The sequence below is a fragment of the Ictidomys tridecemlineatus genome, chromosome 9 (genome assembly GCF_052094955.1).
Source record: "Ictidomys tridecemlineatus isolate mIctTri1 chromosome 9, mIctTri1.hap1, whole genome shotgun sequence".
Lineage (NCBI taxonomy): Eukaryota > Metazoa > Chordata > Mammalia > Rodentia > Sciuridae > Ictidomys > Ictidomys tridecemlineatus.
Window position 1 is genome coordinate 48,524,975 of NC_135485.1, and position 21,760 is coordinate 48,546,734.

General features: G+C 31.0%; 1 protein-coding gene across 13 annotated transcripts in view; it reads right to left on the reverse strand.

Annotated features, from left to right (window-relative positions):
• The window catches only part of Epha5 (EPH receptor A5), a 333,364-nt gene that overhangs the window by 157,339 nt on the left and 154,265 nt on the right, over positions 1 to 21,760 (reverse strand). For 5 of the 13 annotated variants that reach the window (XM_005331721.5, XM_005331719.5, XM_005331718.5 and 2 more), the window contains exons 4-5: positions 15,517 to 15,672; positions 11,251 to 11,586 (exon numbers count right to left, since the gene is read on the reverse strand). The exons of 4 other annotated variants lie outside the window; for them this stretch is intronic. In XM_005331721.5, the coding sequence (XP_005331778.1) occupies positions 11,251 to 11,586; positions 15,517 to 15,672 (492 nt within the window). The remainder of the gene's footprint in view (positions 1 to 11,250; positions 11,587 to 15,516; positions 15,673 to 21,760) is intronic. 4 more of the 13 variants (XM_078021340.1, XM_040292350.2, XM_078021339.1 and 1 more) reach the window with 1 other exon arrangement.

The following is a 21,760-nucleotide window of genomic DNA, read 5'->3' on the forward strand; positions in this document are numbered from 1 at the left end:
CTTTTGCCATAAAGAAGAATGAAATTGTGTCATTTGCTGGGAAATATTTGGAGCTAGAGAACATTGTGCTAAGTAAGGTAGACTCAGAAAGTCAATGGTTGAATATTTTCTCTCATATGTGAAAGCTAGAGAAAACAATTAATAATAAAAAAGGAATATCATGAAAACAAAAGGTAGAATGATAGAGTAGAGCAAGGAAATCAAAAGTGAGGGAAAAGGGGAGGACAGCAGAAAGTACTAGGGAACAAAAGATAGGAGTTATATATATACCAAAATGAATCTCACTCGTATATCTATAATGCACTCATTAAATAATAATGACAATACTATAATAGAAGGAAGAATTGTGAATAGAAGAGAATTGTGAATAGCAAGAGAATCAAGAGAGGAAGGAAAGGGAGAATACTTGGGAATGATATTGATCAAATTATATTATGTACGTGTATGATATGGCATAATGAATTCCATTATTATGTATAAATTATAATATATCAATAAAAAATTAACTACAATCCTGTTATCCATCAAGTCAATTTGACAACTTATTCACAAGCACAGAAAATTTAATAGTTATAATTATGGCTAGTTTGCCAATATATTTTTACACTTTTGATATTTTAAATAACAGCTTTTAAAGATGCAAAAATAGACTTCAAAAAATAAACTCCAGTAAAGAAAGAAAATTAAGATAAAAAGGAAATGACAAACGTGAACAAAATTTGGTACAGAATTATCTGTAGAATTCCCAAAGTGTTTAAAAGATATTATAGATCACCAGGGTAGAGAGCCCTTGCCTAGCATGTGTAAGGCCCTGGCACCTCAAAACACACACACACACACACACACACACACACATTATGTTTTAACATCACTACCTATTATAATACTGGAATTATAATAATTACTTTAATAATATGGAAACCATTCATTTACAAGTTAACTAAACACAAACACCAGGGCCTGTCCTCCTGTCTTTCCCCCAGAAATAATCCAGATATATAAACAAGGGAACAAATGTTTGTGACTTTTGCTCAGAGTCATGTTAGAAAGACATAATCAAACTGAAGAGAAAAAGAAACGTTTCTTAAGGAAGCAGGAATTTAAGCAGATCTAAGCTGTCTATGACAGATGTAGGAACACAGGATTCCAAAAGAGGAAATAGTGTGTGCAATATTTTGTAGTGATGTGGAGTTTGGCTGTAGAATAAGAATTCCTTGATTTAGATTCCTATTCCCTCCCACACTAGATCTGTGACCTTAGAAATCAGTTCACATATTTAAACTTCAGTTTCTTCATCTTAAAAATGGGAATAGTAATATTATATGATGAAGATATTGTCAGGATCTAATAAGGAAGTGCACATAAAGTTCTTTATGTGGGAATATACACACAGTAAGTGCTGAAACATCCATGATATCATTGTCTCTACCACTATTGTAACAATAGTAGAAAGAAAAAGAGAGGAATGATAAGATGTGAAATTGCCTTCTTAGAAATGAGATAAATCTCTAGTAAGATTCTGGAGTCAATAAATAAAACATTTGGGGGGCTGCGATCAAGTCAAGATGGCACCTGGAAGTTTGCCAGGAGGAGTGGTTTGGGAGGCAACGCCACCGAGACATTAAGATGGTGGGGATTCCTTATTGGCTGACTGCTGTATCTGGATGATGCTAATTGAGTCAAGCTGTGTGTAATCAGTTAGGTATATATACCGCTGTTGTTCCGTAATAAAGCAGTTTCCGCTTCAACCTTCAAGTTGCTTGTCACCCCCCTGTTAATTTGCCCAGCCGGACTGCGGCAAAACATGAACATTTAATTCTTCTAAAATCATTCTACTCCATCCTGGAAACCTTAATAAATAAATCAGAGATGAACTATGGTCATATTCACTGGACTGGAATCACACCTTTGAGTTGTTTTCATAACAACAAACAGGCATGGTAGCTAGCACAGAACTTGAGCCTCATTTAAGCCAAATTTCATAGAGAGGCAGATGAAGTTGGCAAAATTATAACATTTTTGTTATACTTTTAAAATATCAGAATACTAATCTAGTTACAAAAGCATCCACATGAGGCCAATGTGAATGTATTCATAAGAAGTAATTGAACAGAAAAATTGTCTCCATATATTTCTTCTTAGGCACTTCAATAACTGATCACATTAATACCCATCCACATATAATAATAATGTAGTTAACAGAATTTGTAATAATTAATTTTCCAATAATAATTTTGATGAAAATGAGCCTGTTTTATATACATAATGTATTTTACCCTTTTTTGGTTTTAATTTTGGCACTGTTATACTCTTGTTCTTTTGTGTTATTGCTCTAGATACATCATCAAAATTAGAAGAATTTCAATGTCAATATAAAATTGAATGCTCTAAAATATCATTGAAGATATAGACCCATTGGAAAGGAAGTTTTTGGATTTATTCCTCACAGCTTGAAGCAGTTATTTTCTTTATTTGTGGAATTAGTTACTCTATCCATTACCTTTTGCTTTTTTCTCTTACATATTACTTGATCAAAGAATCTGCCAATATAGTACTCATAAAGAATAAAATCTATTTTTTCTATAGTTGATTTCATAGATTCACACGATTTAGAATGCCATTAAGTTTCTTAAATACTTCAGTAATATTTTAAATATCTTTTACATGCATGACTTTCACTAATTATTCTTTGGATATTTAATCACTCCTCATAACCATTATGTGTCATAGATTCTATCATTTATTTATTTATTTATTTATTTATTTATTTTTTGCTTAACAATATAAAACCTGATTTCCTGGGATATTCAACTAACATCCAATCTAAAAAGCTAAAATTTGGAGAAACAGGAATAAAACTGGTAAGTCTAAATTCACAGTTCAGATCTTAACCAATACAGTAATCTGCTCTTCTATAAAACAGATGCAAGAATATATAATTTATTCTTTGTAGATTTCATTTTGAAGACAATAAAATCATTTTAGTACATTGTGTAGGGAAATGGAAAAGAACTGAAAATTTGATCCACTTATTTCATTGTTTTAAATTTTCTTCTTTTTTTTAGAAATTAAATTTCTCCATGTATTCTGGTTTAAAATAATCATATTAGAGCTTTCATCTGAATACAGAACATCCACAAATAGAGTAGTAAGAGAATTTGTGTCTCCATTAGTAGGTAAGAAGTTATGAAAAGCAGAGTGAATCTGACAGTTTAAAGCAAGAGATTAGATTGTAAAATCAACATAGATGAATCTATAGTATATCAAATTTGGTAAAAATATATTCTAAAATAAGATACATAATATAACCATTAAATTACATTTAAAATGCATGCATTAATATTTAACACATTTTAACATAATAATTAGAAAAATGAATAAGATACAAAAAATTGCTCTTTGTAAATGGATTTGTTATAGAAGTGAAATTGGGTTAAATAAGAAAATATATGTACTAGCATAAGACTTTGTGTGATTCAAAGATGAAAAATTGTCATGAATTAAGGTCTATAATTAATCCTCAACATATTAACCTTAAAAAATACAGAAAGAAGGAAAGAAAGCATGGAGAATGTGAGAGAAGTATCCAGGAAAGGAGGGGAGAGGAGAGAGAAAATGAAATAATGGAAGAGAGACAAAAAAATTTTCCTTATTCAAAATCTACATTTTCCAAAAATAGTAAGGATAACTTGTTTTAAAAATTGCCTATAAATGTTTCATTGAAATTTAAATAATTATGCAGGAATATTTGCCAAATTCATAGGAATATATTATATTATTCTTTTGAGTGACAATATATATGTACATATACATATATATTTTATGTATAGCACTAATTGTGAACCTTGTCTTGCCGACAGATATCAGATCTCAAAAGAAATATGTTTCTGTTTCTGTTTCTGCTAAAATAAAGGCATATGGCTTTAGGAAACATCAAACACAGCCAGGTTCTTCATAATGGTCTCATTTCTGCTTTCTGTTAGTGAAGATGGAGGTAAAACATGAAAAGTTTTCTGGTGGACATACTTAGGATTTTTCTGCAGTTCAAGTATGAGATCCATAAATAGAAATGCTAATAGTAACAAGACCAATTAAAATTAAAGCAAGTGCCTGCCATTAATTGCTTGAAAGCCACAGTGGTAATGTTTAGTGTCATTGGGCCATGTGGTGTTGTTTGGGTCATTGCTCCTGGAAACTTAGATTTTATTGTTTGAATATAGTGTTTTCAATGATTCTAAGAGACAAGTTCATTTCCTTTATTATTGCCATTTTCTATTTCAATAAGATATATTAGATCTTGTTTGCAACTAAGAAAATGGACATTCAAAACAACAAATTGTTTCCAGAAGAGGAATATTGCACATTATAGTGTTTTAAAGGAGGGAGGACATAGGACCTTTCCCAGACAGGATTTCAGTGTAGCAAGTATCTATTTAATATTAGAGGTTGGCAATTTGACAATTTCTATACATAGGACCATGTTTTTCAGCACTTGTACTCACTTCCAGTAAAGTACTTGTTGAAGACAGAGTTTTTGATGATCAAATTCCACCTTTTTTTAGTAGTATAAATACATTAGAAATATAATAAATATGGGAAGGATCGGCTATGCTAAATGCAATATAGAGTTTCAAGAAATAAAAGACGAAAAACAATCCAAAGTTTAAGTTCCTAGCTCAAGTTATATAAGATGACCAGGGAGTCTCCAGGATATTTTATGGACCTACAACTGTGGACAGCAGTGATTTGAATCATGATCTGCCTGGTGGCTGTGTTTGCACTGGGAACTTCCTGTGTAAAGATACAGGTCATGATGGCTCAGTTGCTATGGTGACACCTGGCCTAAGGAGGCTCCATGCAAATGTGCAGAGCTATATCAGTCTGGAACTTGAGCTCAGGCACCAACTCCTGGAGATAGATAATTGTAACATAACAGGATAACCTTAATGTTTTGCCAATTCTGCATCCTTCAGATAGCCTGCTTTGTAGAAACTTTCCCACAAATAAACTTTTGATGATAAAACCTATATAATAAATATGCTGCACTAGCTCTGAGTCCCTGCTCCTGCATCAGAGTTCAGTGTCCATCTGGCCCCAGCTTTCTCTGTGTGTGGGGCTAGATGGACAGTGATATCACCCCTCATCTGGTTGTCTAAATTAATGTCTATGATGAGAGATAAGATCATGGCAACAGCTCTTGTAGTGATGAGGGTTACATGTCTATACATCAAAATCCAGGTGTCTTCCCATAGAATTCTTTAATTACAAAAGTGGTTATCTTGCTTTTTGAGAAAATGAGACCATTGTGGGCAAAGAAATGTGAAAACCTGAGCATTTGAATGTTTGGATAAATAGGAGAATTTAAGTGACTCAACATATTCTCCACTTCTAAACATATTCTCCACTTCTAAAATTTACTGTGTCACTCTTGCTTGCAGATCCAGCTATTCTACACCTGACAGAGGAAAATCTCCCTTCATTTCTTTTACACCAAGTTCATACATTGTCTCTGGTAGTTAACTAATTGCAGACGGCAATTTTCTTTCTGCCCAAATTTCTTATTCCACATAAACTCAGGAGCCTATATTCTCTTTAAAAACAATTATCTAATCAATACTGAGGGAGAGAAAGTTTCTTGAACATGAGACTCAAAATATTCTAGGTTAAATCTGAAAAATCATGGGGGAAGTAGGGTTAGAAATAAATTTTGTGATTCCTACATAAAAGCATATTGGAAATTATGTACTACTCCTGATAGCTAGCAGAGGTGCTACATGTTCCTTCAATTAATTGACCAAAATCTGGAATGAAAGATTGCTTCCTTATATAAAGTTCAGTTATTGAGACTTCCTTCTTTTAGTGTAGAAGAAGGCATTCAATGACCCACTGAAACAATGATGTTAAAGTGAAGTTACTGTTCAAGACCTATGATTACAACTTTAGAAAGGGAGTAGAAGAAACTTTCTTCATTATATCAATAAAAAGGTTAATGTGACATTTTAAATCTCCATAATTTCTGTTCTATATATTGGAAAACACAGAATATGAATCTACAGGGAAAAGACTTCTTGATTACTTTAGGGTTCAGAAGCAGCAAGAGAAGTAGTAGTGCTTTATCACTGGAAAGAATGTAAGTATGAATGTTATAATAGGCAGTAGTATTTGAATGGTAAAAAATACATTAATCTTGTATGTACAGACTAAAATAATGGGTCATATGATCTGTACCATGAATAACATCAAGGTCTTGGAAAGAGAAATCTATATTTAGCCATCTAGTTGGTAATGACTTCTCAATAACTTCCATACTTGAATTAGTTAACCTAGTCTATAGCTTCTTAAATGAAGAAAAAAGTAGTAGGAAATAAAAAGATAGTCTTGAAGAAGAATCTGAAATAGCATCATATATCAATAAGATACATTCAGATTTCCTTAATGGCATATGTGATGATTTTCTGATGATTTCTTATATAGGACAAAGGGTGATAAATATAAAGACCTTTCAGACATTATAACATTGATCATTTTGGATTCCAAATATGACTGAAAAGCATTGTCCTAAGTAGACTGTGAGGGTTATTTGATGAATGGGATTTTGTCTTAGTCCATATTACAGCTGATTATTTGATTGTTTTTCCCGAATTTTGGTTTGTATGTATGGAAGACTTACTTTGTAACTGAAAAAAATTTGTTTTGTCTCAATACATTATGAAGAAAAAACCAAAGTAAGGGCCAAACTAAAGCCATTTGAGCATCTCCCTCTTACTAAAAGAATAAATACAATTCCTTGGGAATATTGTGATTAGTGCCATACAGCACAAAGAACACAGAAGAAAAAAAGTAACAGTAATGAACATATTAGCAGATTTAAAGTTTCTTTTGGTCTGTATAAAAGACAAATTGAAATTGGCAAATAAAAATAGGTTTAAACAGGCAGTTATTAGAAATACAGTGAATGTGGTTTCACATTGAATCAACAAAGACCCTGGGTCTCTGCATTATAATAATGGTCTAACAAGTGACAATGACTTTTTCTTTTATTAATATCTGGATAAACAGAGACCACCAGATGATTGCTACATGTTATAGGGAACAACAATGTACTTTTACTTTCTACTTTTACTATTCTCTGAAATTTCTAGCTTTAAAGCTAATTTAATTTTCCAAAACCCTGATAATCTAAGCCTCCTATGAAACACCATGCTGGTCAACTAAAAGAATGACATTAAACTGAAAATACATAATAAACTGGGACTATGTGCTTCATGCACTTAAGTAAGAATCAAGAAATAAAACTCATCAAAATATAAGAACCAAATATTTAGTGTCATTTCTAGAAGTCTGTGAACCCTTGGAACATCTCCGCCAAAGTTAAAAGCAAGTTTGTCACATTTTGCCACTTATGTCATGTCAATATAGCCCTCTAGGGGAAAGAGTCCAAAAGTCTAAAACTAAATTCAAAACAATTAAATGTAGTCAGTTTCAGTCCATAATTAGTAGTTAACTTCTACATGCTAATTTTTAGTAATTTTAGTTTTATGGTAAGAATGAGATTATTTTTCCTTTGGAAGAAATTTAACTTGAGCTTAACTATACCCACTGCAAATTTATGTTAAAACAATTTTTTTAAAAAGTCATAGAAGAATATGATAAATGCACACTATTTGTGAGTATTGTAATAGATAATGAAATTCTCAAAGTAAGTGCTTTCAATAGAATTTTTTAATAATTTCATGTCTATTGATATATATGTATATATGTAACACACACAAACATATTCATACATACACATATATTATATTCTTTAAAAGAATAAAATAACAGAATAGGTGTTGTAAAATAAGTAAATATTTTATGAGCATAATTTTGGCAAAGAAAGATTGTTATATATAAGTCAAATTTTTAAATGAATATATCACATAATAAAAATATAAATTTACCAGAACTTGTAAGGAAATCAATGAATTGTATTCCAGTTCTGAGTTTGAGTCTAGTAAAATACCATGTGCATATCTACTATTATCACCTTCATAATTTTATTATTGTTTAGAGTTTATTATAGTTATTATGTGTTTATTATACATTCTATTTTCCTAGCATTTCCCCTTTCCCACCGCCAGCTTTCTTTAACTTTTTTGTCACATGTACATTTTTTTCTCATTTGTCTGATTTTTTTTCCTCCTTTATGTGGAAATAAAATTCTCACAAAAAATTGAGAATTCTTTCCTTTCAACCTGAAAATTATAACTGCATTTTATAAGGACCACAAATTCCAATTAATACTAGAATGGTTTTTCCCTAAAACTCTGTATTTTTTACTTGCCTGTTAATTACATGGAAAATTATGATTTTAAATTATATAGATTCTCTCAAGAATGAGATGCTAGATTCTATATTGATGCAACACTTGGGAAAAGGTTTTAAATATGATATAAATAACCATACTTAATCATTTAATCATTAGCTTTTCAAAAACTATCAGCCAGGGTCAAAGACTATCCTAGATAAATGCAAAATTTACATCTTGAACAAAAAAACTACTTTTTTCTTGAATTCTTAAAATTCAGACAGTTCATTCATGGTTTGATGTCATACACACAAAAAAAATCATATCTATCAAATACTCAGAACATCTGCTGAGGCCAATTACAAATAGGAAATAAATTACTCAAGAAAGAAATATATATTTAGAAAACAATCTTAAAGGAACTTGAAAGAAATGCTAAAATTTCCTGAAAGAAGTTTCATACAAAAACCACATATATTGCAGACAACCTTACTCAAATTAATGCTTTAAAAATGCAAACATTAAAAACTACAACCCACTTTCTGTAATGATATTATTTAATAAGCATTCAGCCATGATGGCATTAAAACTAAGACTTTGAGGATTTACTTAAAGTTAACATTTTTTTGTGGAAATTTGGTTTTATTTGATCTGGAATGCTGATACTGAGAAAAAATCTTATTTTGATCTTTTAAATAGGTTTGCAAGGATTTTACAGTGTGTACCATGAAAATGTGGATAAAAGCATTAACCAAAAGTCAACACAGTGTCTGCTCTGACTACAAATGTTTGTTTTTCACTGTATTTCTGCCATGACTAGATGAATGAAAATGAATCTTCCTTGGTATAAGGTATCCAAGGTCTAAGTAATACACTTTGGAGTCTGAACAAGCCAGCTAGTCAAAGACATATACAGCATATGTTTATTTATTGAGCACACGGCTAAAACAATAAACAGTCAATTCCTATATTTAGTTCATCAAAGAAATATCTTTCAAAGACATTATGCAAGATAGGTTATGAAAGCTACCTCCCAGAGTTTTCTCCCAAAGGAACACAATGCTTAGTGATTGCTCAATATGCTTTCAACAGGACAATGGAAAATTCATAGTAGAACCAAGTCAGGTTGAAAGATGTTGCATAGGAAGCCTGAAGCCAGAGGATTAAAGCTAATATTTTTCTGATTTTTTTTTCTGATTCACATTTACTGAATTCTTGTGATGTTTACTCTGTCAGTTTACATGTGTTATCATTTCTTTCATCTGAATGTATACAAAGGGAACAAATATTTTTTTCTTATTCCTATCCAACTCTTTAGCATTTCTTTTACTTTCCTCTCGGGTTACAGAGTGAATGAAGAAATATATAATGTATTAAATGAGGGAAATTTCATATATACATATGTGTGTGTGTGTTTATGTGTGTGCATTGTTTTACACGAAAAAAATTGTTATGGACATGCATTTAGTGTGGATAAAAGCATATAGGGTATTCAGAGTGATGCACTGCTTTGCTCAGATAACAAATCATTTGAATACTTCTTGAATGTTTATTTCAGTTTTATCAATCAGAACCAACTTGGGATCTAACGGCACACATTTTGTTATTTTTGATTTTTTGTTTCAAGTACTAGGGACTGAATACAGGGCCTCACTTCTACAAAGTAAGTGCTCTAACATCCCAAGCCTACATCCCAAGTCCCATTTTCTTATTCTTCAGAGATACCCTCTTGATTTAACTGACGCATGCAACAATTCAAATTAATTATTTTGGTCAAAGTTTGGTAATCAACAGTATTTCCTCATTAACCCCTGTATTCCACAATCTCCAAACTTATTATATGAATTAAGTCACATTTGATTCATTCAAACATAACCTATTTCTTTGTGAGTACTGGTGACAAGGACATGCTCATTGACCAAAGCCCACATGAGGTAGGAATGAGGAGACAAACTTAGAGTACACTGGGATGGAGAGCTGAGGTAAATCAAAACTCACCCTACTCTGGCACTAAGAGTTGTAGTAACAGGGAGCTTTCTGTACACTGGGACAGAGTTCTGGTAACAGGGGAAGTTACAATTGTGTGGCCTTCAATGCCAGATACCTGTTGTCAGACAAAAACGAGTTCTAAGTAGCTTTTAGTCTTGGGAAGTTTGTTGCCACCTACTGGGTTGAATTATTATATCAGCTATGGGTGTCTTTCTTTTGCTTTACCAGAAAAGAAAGACTTCCATGTTGACTTGTTTAAAAGTGAATATTTAAGAGAAAATTAAAGTTCAAAGAAGAGTGTATTTCATACTCTTCAATAACTACTCCAAAATAATTCCAGGTTCTCCACATGGAAAACAGATATGTTTACATGTCATTGTGTAGTAGTGCTGTAGTAGTTATTAGTAGTTATCTTAATTTTAATAAATTAATTTAGTGAAGAAAAATTCATTCCATGCATTTTTAATAATAATAGTGGAAATAATGGAAAAAATATGCAAAAAAAATGTAGCTGTGATACCAAACAAGCAAATAAGCAAGCAAATAAAACCTGCCTGATCACGTTAAATAAATGAATTAAACACACACACATACACACACACACACACACACACACACACACACACACACTTGATGGAAACAAAACAATTAAAGTAATGATCTGTGCTACAATGATACAGTATATAAGATTATATAATATTTTATTATAAATGAATTGCTCTGGAAATGTATTTTTAGTGAAAGAAATTCAATTTAAAACATTTATTTTTGGACTATAGATGTATCTGTTAAGAAAACCTTCACTTTCAGTTTAAAGCTAGAAAAGTGTTTTGAGCTGTGTTATATTTTATATCCTGACCTTCTAGTTTATGGGGAAGTTTTCTCAGAGTTATCAGTCAACTTTGCCCTTAGCTGTGAAGATAATGGACAGAGTGAGGCCTAAAATATACAGTTTGGTTGGGCATGGCACTTACCTGCTTGATTTGTGGTTACATTTACAGACACATACTGCCGCGCTCCTGGGCTCAAGTCGGATACTCCATTCACTGCCTCAATCTCAAAGGTATAGTTTGTGTGAGCGAGCAGATCCACCATCATGACAGAGGTGTTTTTCAGGCCGATTTGCTGGGGGAGGTACCTGACATGACCGCCACACTCCTCACAAACCCCTGCATGGGAGTTGCACTTCTTGCATGCAATATAATATGACACATCTTTCCTTCCACCAGTGTCAGCAGGAGGAATCCATTCCAGAAAGACACTAGTTTCATTAACATTTGAGATGGCATTCCGAGGAGCTGAGGGGGGTCCTGGTTTGCAAAGTAAAGTGAGAAAAACATATTTTAAGATGATATTAATGAGGCATCATTTACTACCCTAATCCCTTACCTGAAGGAAAAAATAGGTTTAAAATTCATCTTTGAGGGTTACAATTTGTTATTATTTTTGAAAAGTTTTTTTGCTTTTTTGTAGGAAAGGTAGTAGGGTTTATGACCTGGAGAAATTATTTAGCTTGGCTTTGTTGTAACACTAGTTTAGTAAAAGCAGATGTTTTGCTTAGTATATATGCAAATAATTATGGATTAAAACTATGTATCCTCAAATAATATTAAGTAAAATGTTATATTTAAAATGTGGTAAATGGATCTCTGTGGGGATTGAACTGATTATTTCCTCACTCATACCAAGAGGTAGGTAAACATGAAGAATCTACCATGTCATCGGCACAGGTTAAAATAAGATTTTTCAGTGTCACTCTTGACAACAAGTTATAAAGTAAGTAAAAAGGTAACTCAAGAGACATTACAGATCTCTCTTATAAATCACCAATGAAATTTAAAACCCTCTTAAGTAAACACTTGGATTTAAGTGGTGGAACAACATCACCATGTGTGGCAAAATCTCTTTTTACTTACTATTCTTTTCATATTGTAGTCATGTAAGTTGTGAATTTTACTTAATTGAAAGGTTAAAATTCATTTTAAGGCTTATCCTCAAAGGCCGTATAATAGAAAAAGTTAAAAGGGTTCAGATTTTGAAGAATCAGTAGAAAAAAATTCAATCTACAACTTACCACAATAAGAAAAAAAATATATTTAACTAAAATATATTCATAGAATCATAATGTCTTAGACTGGGACTAATATAACTTTTCTAACTTCATGTTGCTACTTCTTAGATGTTTTATCTTTATATGATAATAAAAATTGGTTGTAATTTTAAAAACATCTTATATTCATAATCATCTAATTTCATCAAGACAGAGTATTTCACTAAAATATAGTAATAAAGTTCACACTTTGAATAACTTACAGAATTTCTCAAGTGAAGGGTAACATATCCTATTTGAATATTATTTTAATTATTTATGAATCTAATAATTGACATACTAAAGACAATTGAAATTTATTGCATGATGTCTAAAACTCAATTTATAGATACAGTTAAAACCTCAGTCAGTTATAAAAGTTTATAATCAGATATCTTCGAAAAGAAAATATATTTATATCGGTTTCTGAGAACAAATTCATATTTCTTTCCCTCAGAGAATAAAATGGAGTATGGTAATATTTAAATGGTTCAAAAGCATGCATTAAGCTACTTACAAGGATTTAGTGAAATTATACTATATGTGCTATTTGTTCTAAATATAAAAATTAGCAATAATTTCTACTTAACATTTCAAGCCACGATTATTGAGGAGCAAATTTTAAAATGATTTAAAAAAGCATCCTAGTATTCAGGGAGTTAGCTGTAAAAAGTTGTCATCTAAATTAGAGAAAACCATAACTAAAGAGTTGACTTTATTTTATTTTTTGAAAAAACAGTCCCACTATGATGGTATTTATAGTTGAACCCTATGACCTTTTCCAGATGTTCAAATTGCACACTTCAATGTAAAATTCACTTTTAAATTGCAGCAATTAGTTAAGATAGAAATGTAAGTATTATTGGTTATTACAAAATTTAGGTTATTTAGTAGTCAAAAAATGGAAATTTTAAAAATTTGCAATAAAAATGTTACATGCTAAATTTCCAAGAAAGAGATAAAATGTAGCCAAAATATGTCTAGTTTATAAAGACTTTTATTTTTTCCTTGCCAACTGAAATATACTCACATTAAAACCATTGTTTTTTTTAATCTATAAAAACATATTAGTTTGACTCTTTTGTTTTGATTGCTACCACCTCACTCACAACTTAGATGGGACACATATGCCTCCAAAGTCAAAAATTTTAAAAATCAAGTGACATAGAGGTAAAAATTAGAGGCTCTATGTTCGCATACTCTTAAGGATTCCATTGCCCCAATAATAGATATGATGTGTAACCTAAAGTGAAGCTGTGAGAAGAACCCTTGGTTTAAGTCAGTTTGTCAGAATTTTAGTTCTTATTTTTGGAATTTTACTCTGTAGATTAAATTTCTCATTTCCAGATTTTGTATATATATTTTTAAAAAAATATTAAAATGAGTCATAACCATAAATTCAATTCCAAAAGCCAAAGGCAAAGTGAAGTTCAAGATCCTGGTCTGAACATCAATCAAGCCATAAAGGGATCGCATGTATTATCTAGGGTACTCTGAGTACAACAAAAACAGACACACACACTCACAATAATCTTTTTTGAGAAGTGCATGCAAAGTCGTGCTCTTTTGAAACACAATATTAGAAAATCACAATGGAGATAGGGAAAATGTAAAGCCTACCCATGGGCTTTGGTCCTAAGAGTGCTAAGCAGTCCTTGCCACCAAAGCACAGCCTCTCCCCGATTCCCATACTAAACAAATAGACAGAAAGGGAGGCGCACATTTATGCCACAAAGGAGATGCTCCAGGCTGGGCCACAGAAAATACTAACTAGAAAATTAATGAAATTGAAAAGATGATTAAACATGGTTTTCTTTCCTTAACTGACCACTCTATTGTCCAGTCAGCATTTTCCTACTATTTGGACTTACTTTTGCTCTTACTAATCTAAATAATTTTTTTAAATCTCTTTGACAACAAATTCCATCACATCCAATAAAATATATCCACCCAAAAGTGTACATCATAATGTCATTCACTGGGTTGAAGAGAAATTCTTCATTACTAGTAATCATCTAACACATAAAATCATCAATCTTGGGATTAAAAAGAATGATGTTTAGAAACAGGAAACTAATATCAATGATTTAAGAAATTCTGAAATATTTGAATAACTATAAAATTCAGACATTATGAAATTCAGATAAAAACCTTAATCTATGATGCTTGATAAGAAGAAATCTGTACTATTTATGTTTGCAGATGTATATTCAAAATTCAAAAGTCTGAGAACATTTTGGAGAGCAGCTCCAACTTATTAAGACTAAACAAAGTAAACAAGTCAGGTTATGGAACCTGTACATTGTGAAGAGGGATGAAATAGCATTTATTCATTTTTATTTTCTATTTTTGTTTCATTTGGTATAGAGACTTTGCTTGTGGAAAAACTGTGGATATATTACCACCAAGCACACAAATGCATAAAGATATTGTATTGACAAAAATCTTGGGAAAACTTAGACAAACAAAGCACCCAAATACATTGATAAATGTGGGTGAATCCACTACAAATATGAAATAAAGTGCTTCATATCTATCTCCACTAATTATGTAATTGGAAAATAGGTTATTAATAATAGTTAAGAACAATCACTAACAAGAAATACAACATCTATAAGAAAGCCCTAACTAAAAACCATGTTGTGTATGAGTCAAATCTTATTTTCCTCCCCAGGTGCTTCATGTTCTTTATGTTTCTGGTCTTCTTTTGTAAGTGACCTTCTCAATGGCATTGCATCTTAGTGAGGCAGGTTAGGACAGATGAAGGCTTACTATACTTTTTATATAATCAAAACACTGGTTTAGAAAGAAGAGGATGAAAAAGATTGAATGTGAAAAGGACAGTGGATTCACCAGAAGTCAGGTTTAGCAATGGAGAACATTAAAACAAACAAAATCAAAGGAAAAATTGTATGTTGTGCCTCTGATGTTGAATTTGAAATTAGGGGAAGTGAGTGATTAAAAAAAAAACAGACTCAAGTTTTTCAATGCTTACTCAAAGAGATTGAAATTCAATAAAAAAAATATGTTGAGAAGATTTAACACTATGCCTGTTTTCAAGGGAAATGTTAATAGAACATAACAGGCTGCATCATGATGTTTCTTCAACTGGTGAAAGTTAGCATCACCAAATATCCATGGGTTTCCTTACTTGTGCATGCCATTGTGGGTGGATCAGAGTCCCTCCTGAAATAATCCTTTTCACAGACACAAGAGGTTGAAGCTTCCTCATGGGTGTAACTGTGAGGTGGACATTTGCTGCAGCTCTGGCTGTGAGGTGAGGCTTTGAAGAACCCAGGTCTGCACACTGTCAAAAGAAATAAGAGACTAAGCTTTTCCCAGGAAGAGATGCAGTGTTTGTTTTGTGAATAATGTATCATTTGGAATAGTATACACAGATTACAGGTAATACAATCTTGGCATGAATTTCAAGAATTTTTCATAAGCTTCTGGATCATAAATATCAGACTATTCATTCAAATAATCAAATATTTATCTAAAGTAATAAAATTAAAAATGTATGGTATGTACATATATGAATAATTTTATGCCACAGGAGCTTATAAGAAATTATATTTATGTAGACAAATGCTTATATGTATTTAAAACTGAAGCAGTGCTAAGTACAATTTTACTTAATATACTGCAACTACATTGAAGAGCTTCAAGTTATACTATATAATCCTACAAAGGAATGGTAGAGGATATCCTAAAAAATTTTATATTAAATAGACCAATTAATCATCAGTTGCTAAAATTTTCACAAGTTCTGTTATATTGGAGATAGTGCAAAAATCAGTTTTTCTATCATCCATATGATATTAACTTCAGAAGTCATAGTTTAAGCATTTGTTATAGATTTTCTCCATTTTTAAATGTTTTCTTTGAGTTTCTTACTAATTTAACATTTATATATTCTGAGATCAGTAATATTTATATTCCATAAACACTGTAATGATTATAAATAATAAAAAGCTAAGTCTTATTCAGTTTTGAATTTACAGTACTTATTCCAGTGTTTGACTGCAACACGGTTTTAAAAAATGACATGAAATGCATGACTGAATCAGTGAAGAGTATTATTGAGCAGTTTAGAATCACAGGAAGGAGATGTTTGCTGATACTTTTGTTAACTTTTCTCAGTTGGTAAACAGGTAAGTAGCTGGTGGTCATGAAGCCAATCTCTTTACTGTGTGAATTCCATACATTTCCATATCCTCCTTTCTTCTCAAAGGGTAATAGAGTCAAACTTCAATGTTCCTATTAGTTAGTCTGGGCCAATTAAAGACTGCCAAACTGATGGTTAGAATACATTTTAGAGTTTATTTTACACAAAGCTAATAAACTGCATTTTTTCCACTTTCAGAATTCACTACATATACTTAAGAGTATTTATTAATTCAAGCATCAAGGTACATTTGCTGAAACTCAAAGGTGAACTTGTATTTCAATAGAAAATTCTGGTAGACATAATGAATTGGAGCTAATTTTCATGTGCTATAAATGATCTGGGGTTTTAGTAATCCATGCTAAGGCTTTTTTCCATCTCCATGAATAATCAGGAATTGGCAAAAATAAGAAGGTACTTTTTCCAGTGGATCTAATTATGGTGATAGTAAAGCCTTAATGCTCTTATAAATTCAGAGAAAATGTGAAGGTATTTGAAAGATAAGAAGAGCTTTTTGATAGTATTAAGGACATTCTTGTAGTAAAATGATTAAACGAAGATTTAAAATATTATTTTTTCTTATAATAGGATTGAAATAGCAGCCAATGCCATACTTAGCTAAAGTTATCCAATTTTTCTTCTTTTATCCTTTTAGTACAACCATTCTCACACTAAACTCTATTTGCTTTCAAAGGTATGAAATGTCAATCTGCACATTCTGCATATTTGAAATTCATTTATCACTAATGAAACATTCTTTGGTTTATAATGAATGCCATTCAAACTAAAAACTTCATGTAAGATCATATACAACACTATTGTTCAACCCTGCATGGAAGCTTTGGAAACAAGAAATAATATAAATGTAAGTAAAATGTAGATAAATGTACCATTATGTGCTGCAGTTTAACAAATCTGTTCAAGCAAGTGTTATGGGCCAGAAACTTTGCTTGTTAATAGACTGCAATGGTAAACAAGATAGGTAAAGCCTCACCTTTGTGAATCTTAAAAGTATTGCATTAATAATTACAAATATGATTATCCTAGGAAAGAGAAAGAACAGTGGAAGTGAATATAGACTACCCCATTTAAACAGAAATATCAAAGAAGACTTCTCTTAGGAAACAGAGTCTCCAAAGAAATTTGAGATTAAGAAATCATCCATTTAAGTCTGAGCTTAGCACTGTGTTCAGGGTAGAAATACTTCCAAAGGACCATATGAGATAGAGAACACAGAGAGCAGAAGAAAGTAAAAATGATAAGGAAGACAGTTGGAATAAAGTGGAAGTCACAAATTTATACATCAAAGTGGGCAACCAGTTCACAAAATCAAGATTGCAATGGTTCAAATTAACAATTTTCAACTTTACAACAGTGTAAAAAGATATGCATTCAGCAGAATCTGTATTTCAAAATTTTAATTTTGATCTCTTTCTGGGCTAATAATAAGTAATAGAAATTCTTCACAGTGTGGGCAGTTCAATTAGTCACACCACCTTAAAACCATATACAAAATAAGCTTTGTACTAGATAACTTTGCCTAACTGTATGCTAAAGTAAGTGTTCTGAGCATATTTTAAGAGCATTAGGTTATGCTCTGATGTTTGTCAGGTTAGATGTTTTAAATATATTTTTGATTTATGATATTTTTCAGTTACAATGGATAAATCAGGATATAATCCCATGGAAGAAACATATGTATTATAGACTTTGTTTTACAATGAAAATAAGTCATTATAAAAGCTTGACAAACTAAAATTTCATATATTTAAAGTAACTGCATATTTTGAAGTAGGGGATTAATAAGATCAAAATAGCACTTAGGAGTTCATTTCAGAGCTGCAAGAAAATAGATTGGAGAAAGCAAGAACAGAGGCAACTGACACTTTTGTTTTTATATTGGTCGAAAGACAATACTGCTTAAACCAGAGGAGTCTCAATAGATAAGAGTAGGTGATTATTATTTTTTAAAGGAACAAGACAAAATCAATTAGATTTCACAGCATATTTAATGGCAGAATTAATAAGAAATTATAATAATTACTGTAAAGTGTTTGGATTAAACTGTACAGGAAAATGCTGGTGCTATTTTCTCAGATTAGAGAACATGAGATATAAAAAATGTTTTAGGGAACACAATGAATAATGCTTAATGCATTATTTAATTTGAAGGAGCTAATGAAAGCTAAGTATATGTAAAAAAAAGGAAGACTACATGATTGAATATTACCAGAAAAATATTGGCAACTAATTTTTCATTGCCTTTAGATTCATAACTCCAAAACCCAATGGTACAAGCAACTGTGTTAGAAATCATTATTGCTATTTTCTTAGTTTACTTTATTTCCTAATATTAATGTAATTATATTGAGCATCTTATCTTCAAACTCTTTAAAAGTTATTTTCCTTCATTACAGCTTAATAAGTATATTCTCTCTAAATGGAAGTCATTAGGAAAGAAGAAAGAAAATGTCTAATTTTCCTACCATCAAATATCCGAACTTATATGCAGTTGTGCCCATCCACTCTACCTTTCTTCCTATTATAATAAAAATGTCATTCAAACTGAAAACTTCATGCAAGATTATATACAACATTATTGTTCAACCCTGCATGGGAGCTTTGGAAACAAGAAATAATATAAATGTAAGTGAAATGTAGATAAATGTACCATTCTTCCCTGCAGTCTAACAAATCTTTTCAAGCAAGTGTGGTGGGTCAGAAATTCTGCCTTAGTTCATATCAAGGAAAATCTTGACTTAAAATTCCCTCTATGCTGACATAACATCTCAAGTGTCTACAAACATTTTCACTGAAATGAAAACATAATAAACCATTAGTATCACTTGATTCCTATCTCCCAGTACCTATTCAATAGTTTTATCTACTTTCAAACACAAATCTTTAAAAACATTTTTCACAATTATGTGTGTGTGTGCATTTATGTGTGTATGTGTACATATATATACATACACACATAAATATATATGTGTATACATACACACATAAATGCATATATATTATATATATATGCCTAATATATATTATTCTAAAAAACAGATTGATGCTCTCCACTGAAATTACCGTTTAAAGACTGAAATTACCACATTCACTCCTCACCAGCATTTGAAAATGCTTTCTTTTGGGAAGCTTCAGTTATTTTCATGACAAAATTCCAATATAATCCACAACTTTCCATGCAATATTTAAAAATCCTTCAAATATCATCTCCATTCACATTCACTGTCTCCATCCACTCTAACCTGCACCTGAGGAACTTCTCTGCCTCTCAACTTGGGGAAAATATTCTAGGCCCAAAGCAAGAAATATACATAAACTAATTATTTTTAAAAGGCTTAAAGCCCATGATAAAGAATTTGGATTTAATCTGTAGACATTTGGAATTATTTATTTTTAGAGGAAACACTTCTTGTCAGTACTGTGGCAAGGTGTAGTTGGACTGTGATGAGAAAATAAAAAATTATTTTTCACACCTGTGAAGCTACAAAGTATTGGGAAAGATAAATAATAATCAATAAAAGCAAAACTCACCTTTTACATTTTAATGAAGAAAATGTTTAACAAATAAGTAGTAAAATTTCTCCAAATTCTAATTCAATTTTTTTTTCAAAAATATAGGAAGATACTGGAACACAGTTGTTTTACACAATGATGTCTGTACATTACCTAGATATTATTTAGAAAACAGTATTGAGATTCTGTTTAAGATGATCAAGAAATGGGAGACAACATCTGCACTCTATGTTGATGTTTTATGAGAGACTCTTTTATCAATTTGCAGGAAGGAAAGAAAATATTTTAATAACTAGTTCTATCCATCCAATCTCATTTTAAACCTATCTTTTTCATGATCTGTGATACAATCAATTCCCATGATTGCATGTTCTTTGCCTCTTCATGCCTCATAATTTTGTACAATTTACTTAGCATCTCTCTTATGACGAGAGCAAATATTTTCCATGCCTTTATTTTTATGCATTCTTATCCTCCACCAACTTGTATAAAACTTCTGGAGAACAAAACCATTCATTTGATTTTTATCACATGTAGCACATTTTCTTAAATATCCATCAAAATCTATTGGTGTAAATAGTATTTTTGTGTCCTTCTCAAGCCCAAATGATGAGTAAGAACTTAATACAATCTGGATAATCTGATTTATTTAAATATTAAGTCCTGGAAATAGAAAATAATATGTATTTTAGAAGTTTTATACAAACCACCAAATTCCATGTTTCATATTTATCAATTCAAAAATGAGAATATCCATTTTATTAAAATAAATGTACTTAAAGTAAACAAAAACTTAGCCATCAATATTTAAATGAATACAGGATTAAAATTGTTACAATTGGGAAAAAGTACTACATAATTGGATTAGAATTTTTTAAAGATCTTCAAATTTAGCACTAATTCTGAAACTGACAATTGAAACTGATTTTTCACACTACTTATTCTCAAACAAATTATTTTTAATATCTCCAATATATTCTAAGTTATCACCCTTGAGGTACCTAAGTGTACTCACTTTATGATTCAAAGCCAACACTCCAGGAGTATGGGCACTGAAAACAATTATAAATCATATAAAAAATAATTACTCATTCATTAATTTAAAATATTATAATTCACACTATTAGAATAAAAACACAAGACTATTTTAATGTATACAATGTATATTTCACATTATATTGTATATATGTAAACACACATATATACATACAGACACACACATATATATATATAATCAAAGGATGTGGAAACAAAAATGTACAAACTTCTGTCTGTAATAATTAGTAAATAATTAACCTTCAAAAACATTAATGCATTTATCCAATTACACTTTATTGAGAAAAAAATCACTACAAATAAGACTTTTACTATAGCTTTATTTTGTGTAAATTATCAGAGGATATAAACTAAGGAAAGTTTTCTTTCTTAATAGACTTTTGAAAGTGATGCATGTAGAAGAAATGAAAGTGAAGACAAAACATGCCCCAATCTATAGAAGACAACAAAAGCCGTCATAAGTATGAAGTTTATAGCAATCAACATCTGTGTCAAAAAAAACCAGAAAATTTTAGCTGGGCACAGTGGCACACGCCTGTAATACCAGTATCTCAGCAACTTAGCAAGGCCCTAAGCAATTCACTGAGACTCTGTCTCTAAATAAAATACAAAATAGGGCTGGGGATGTGGCTCAGTG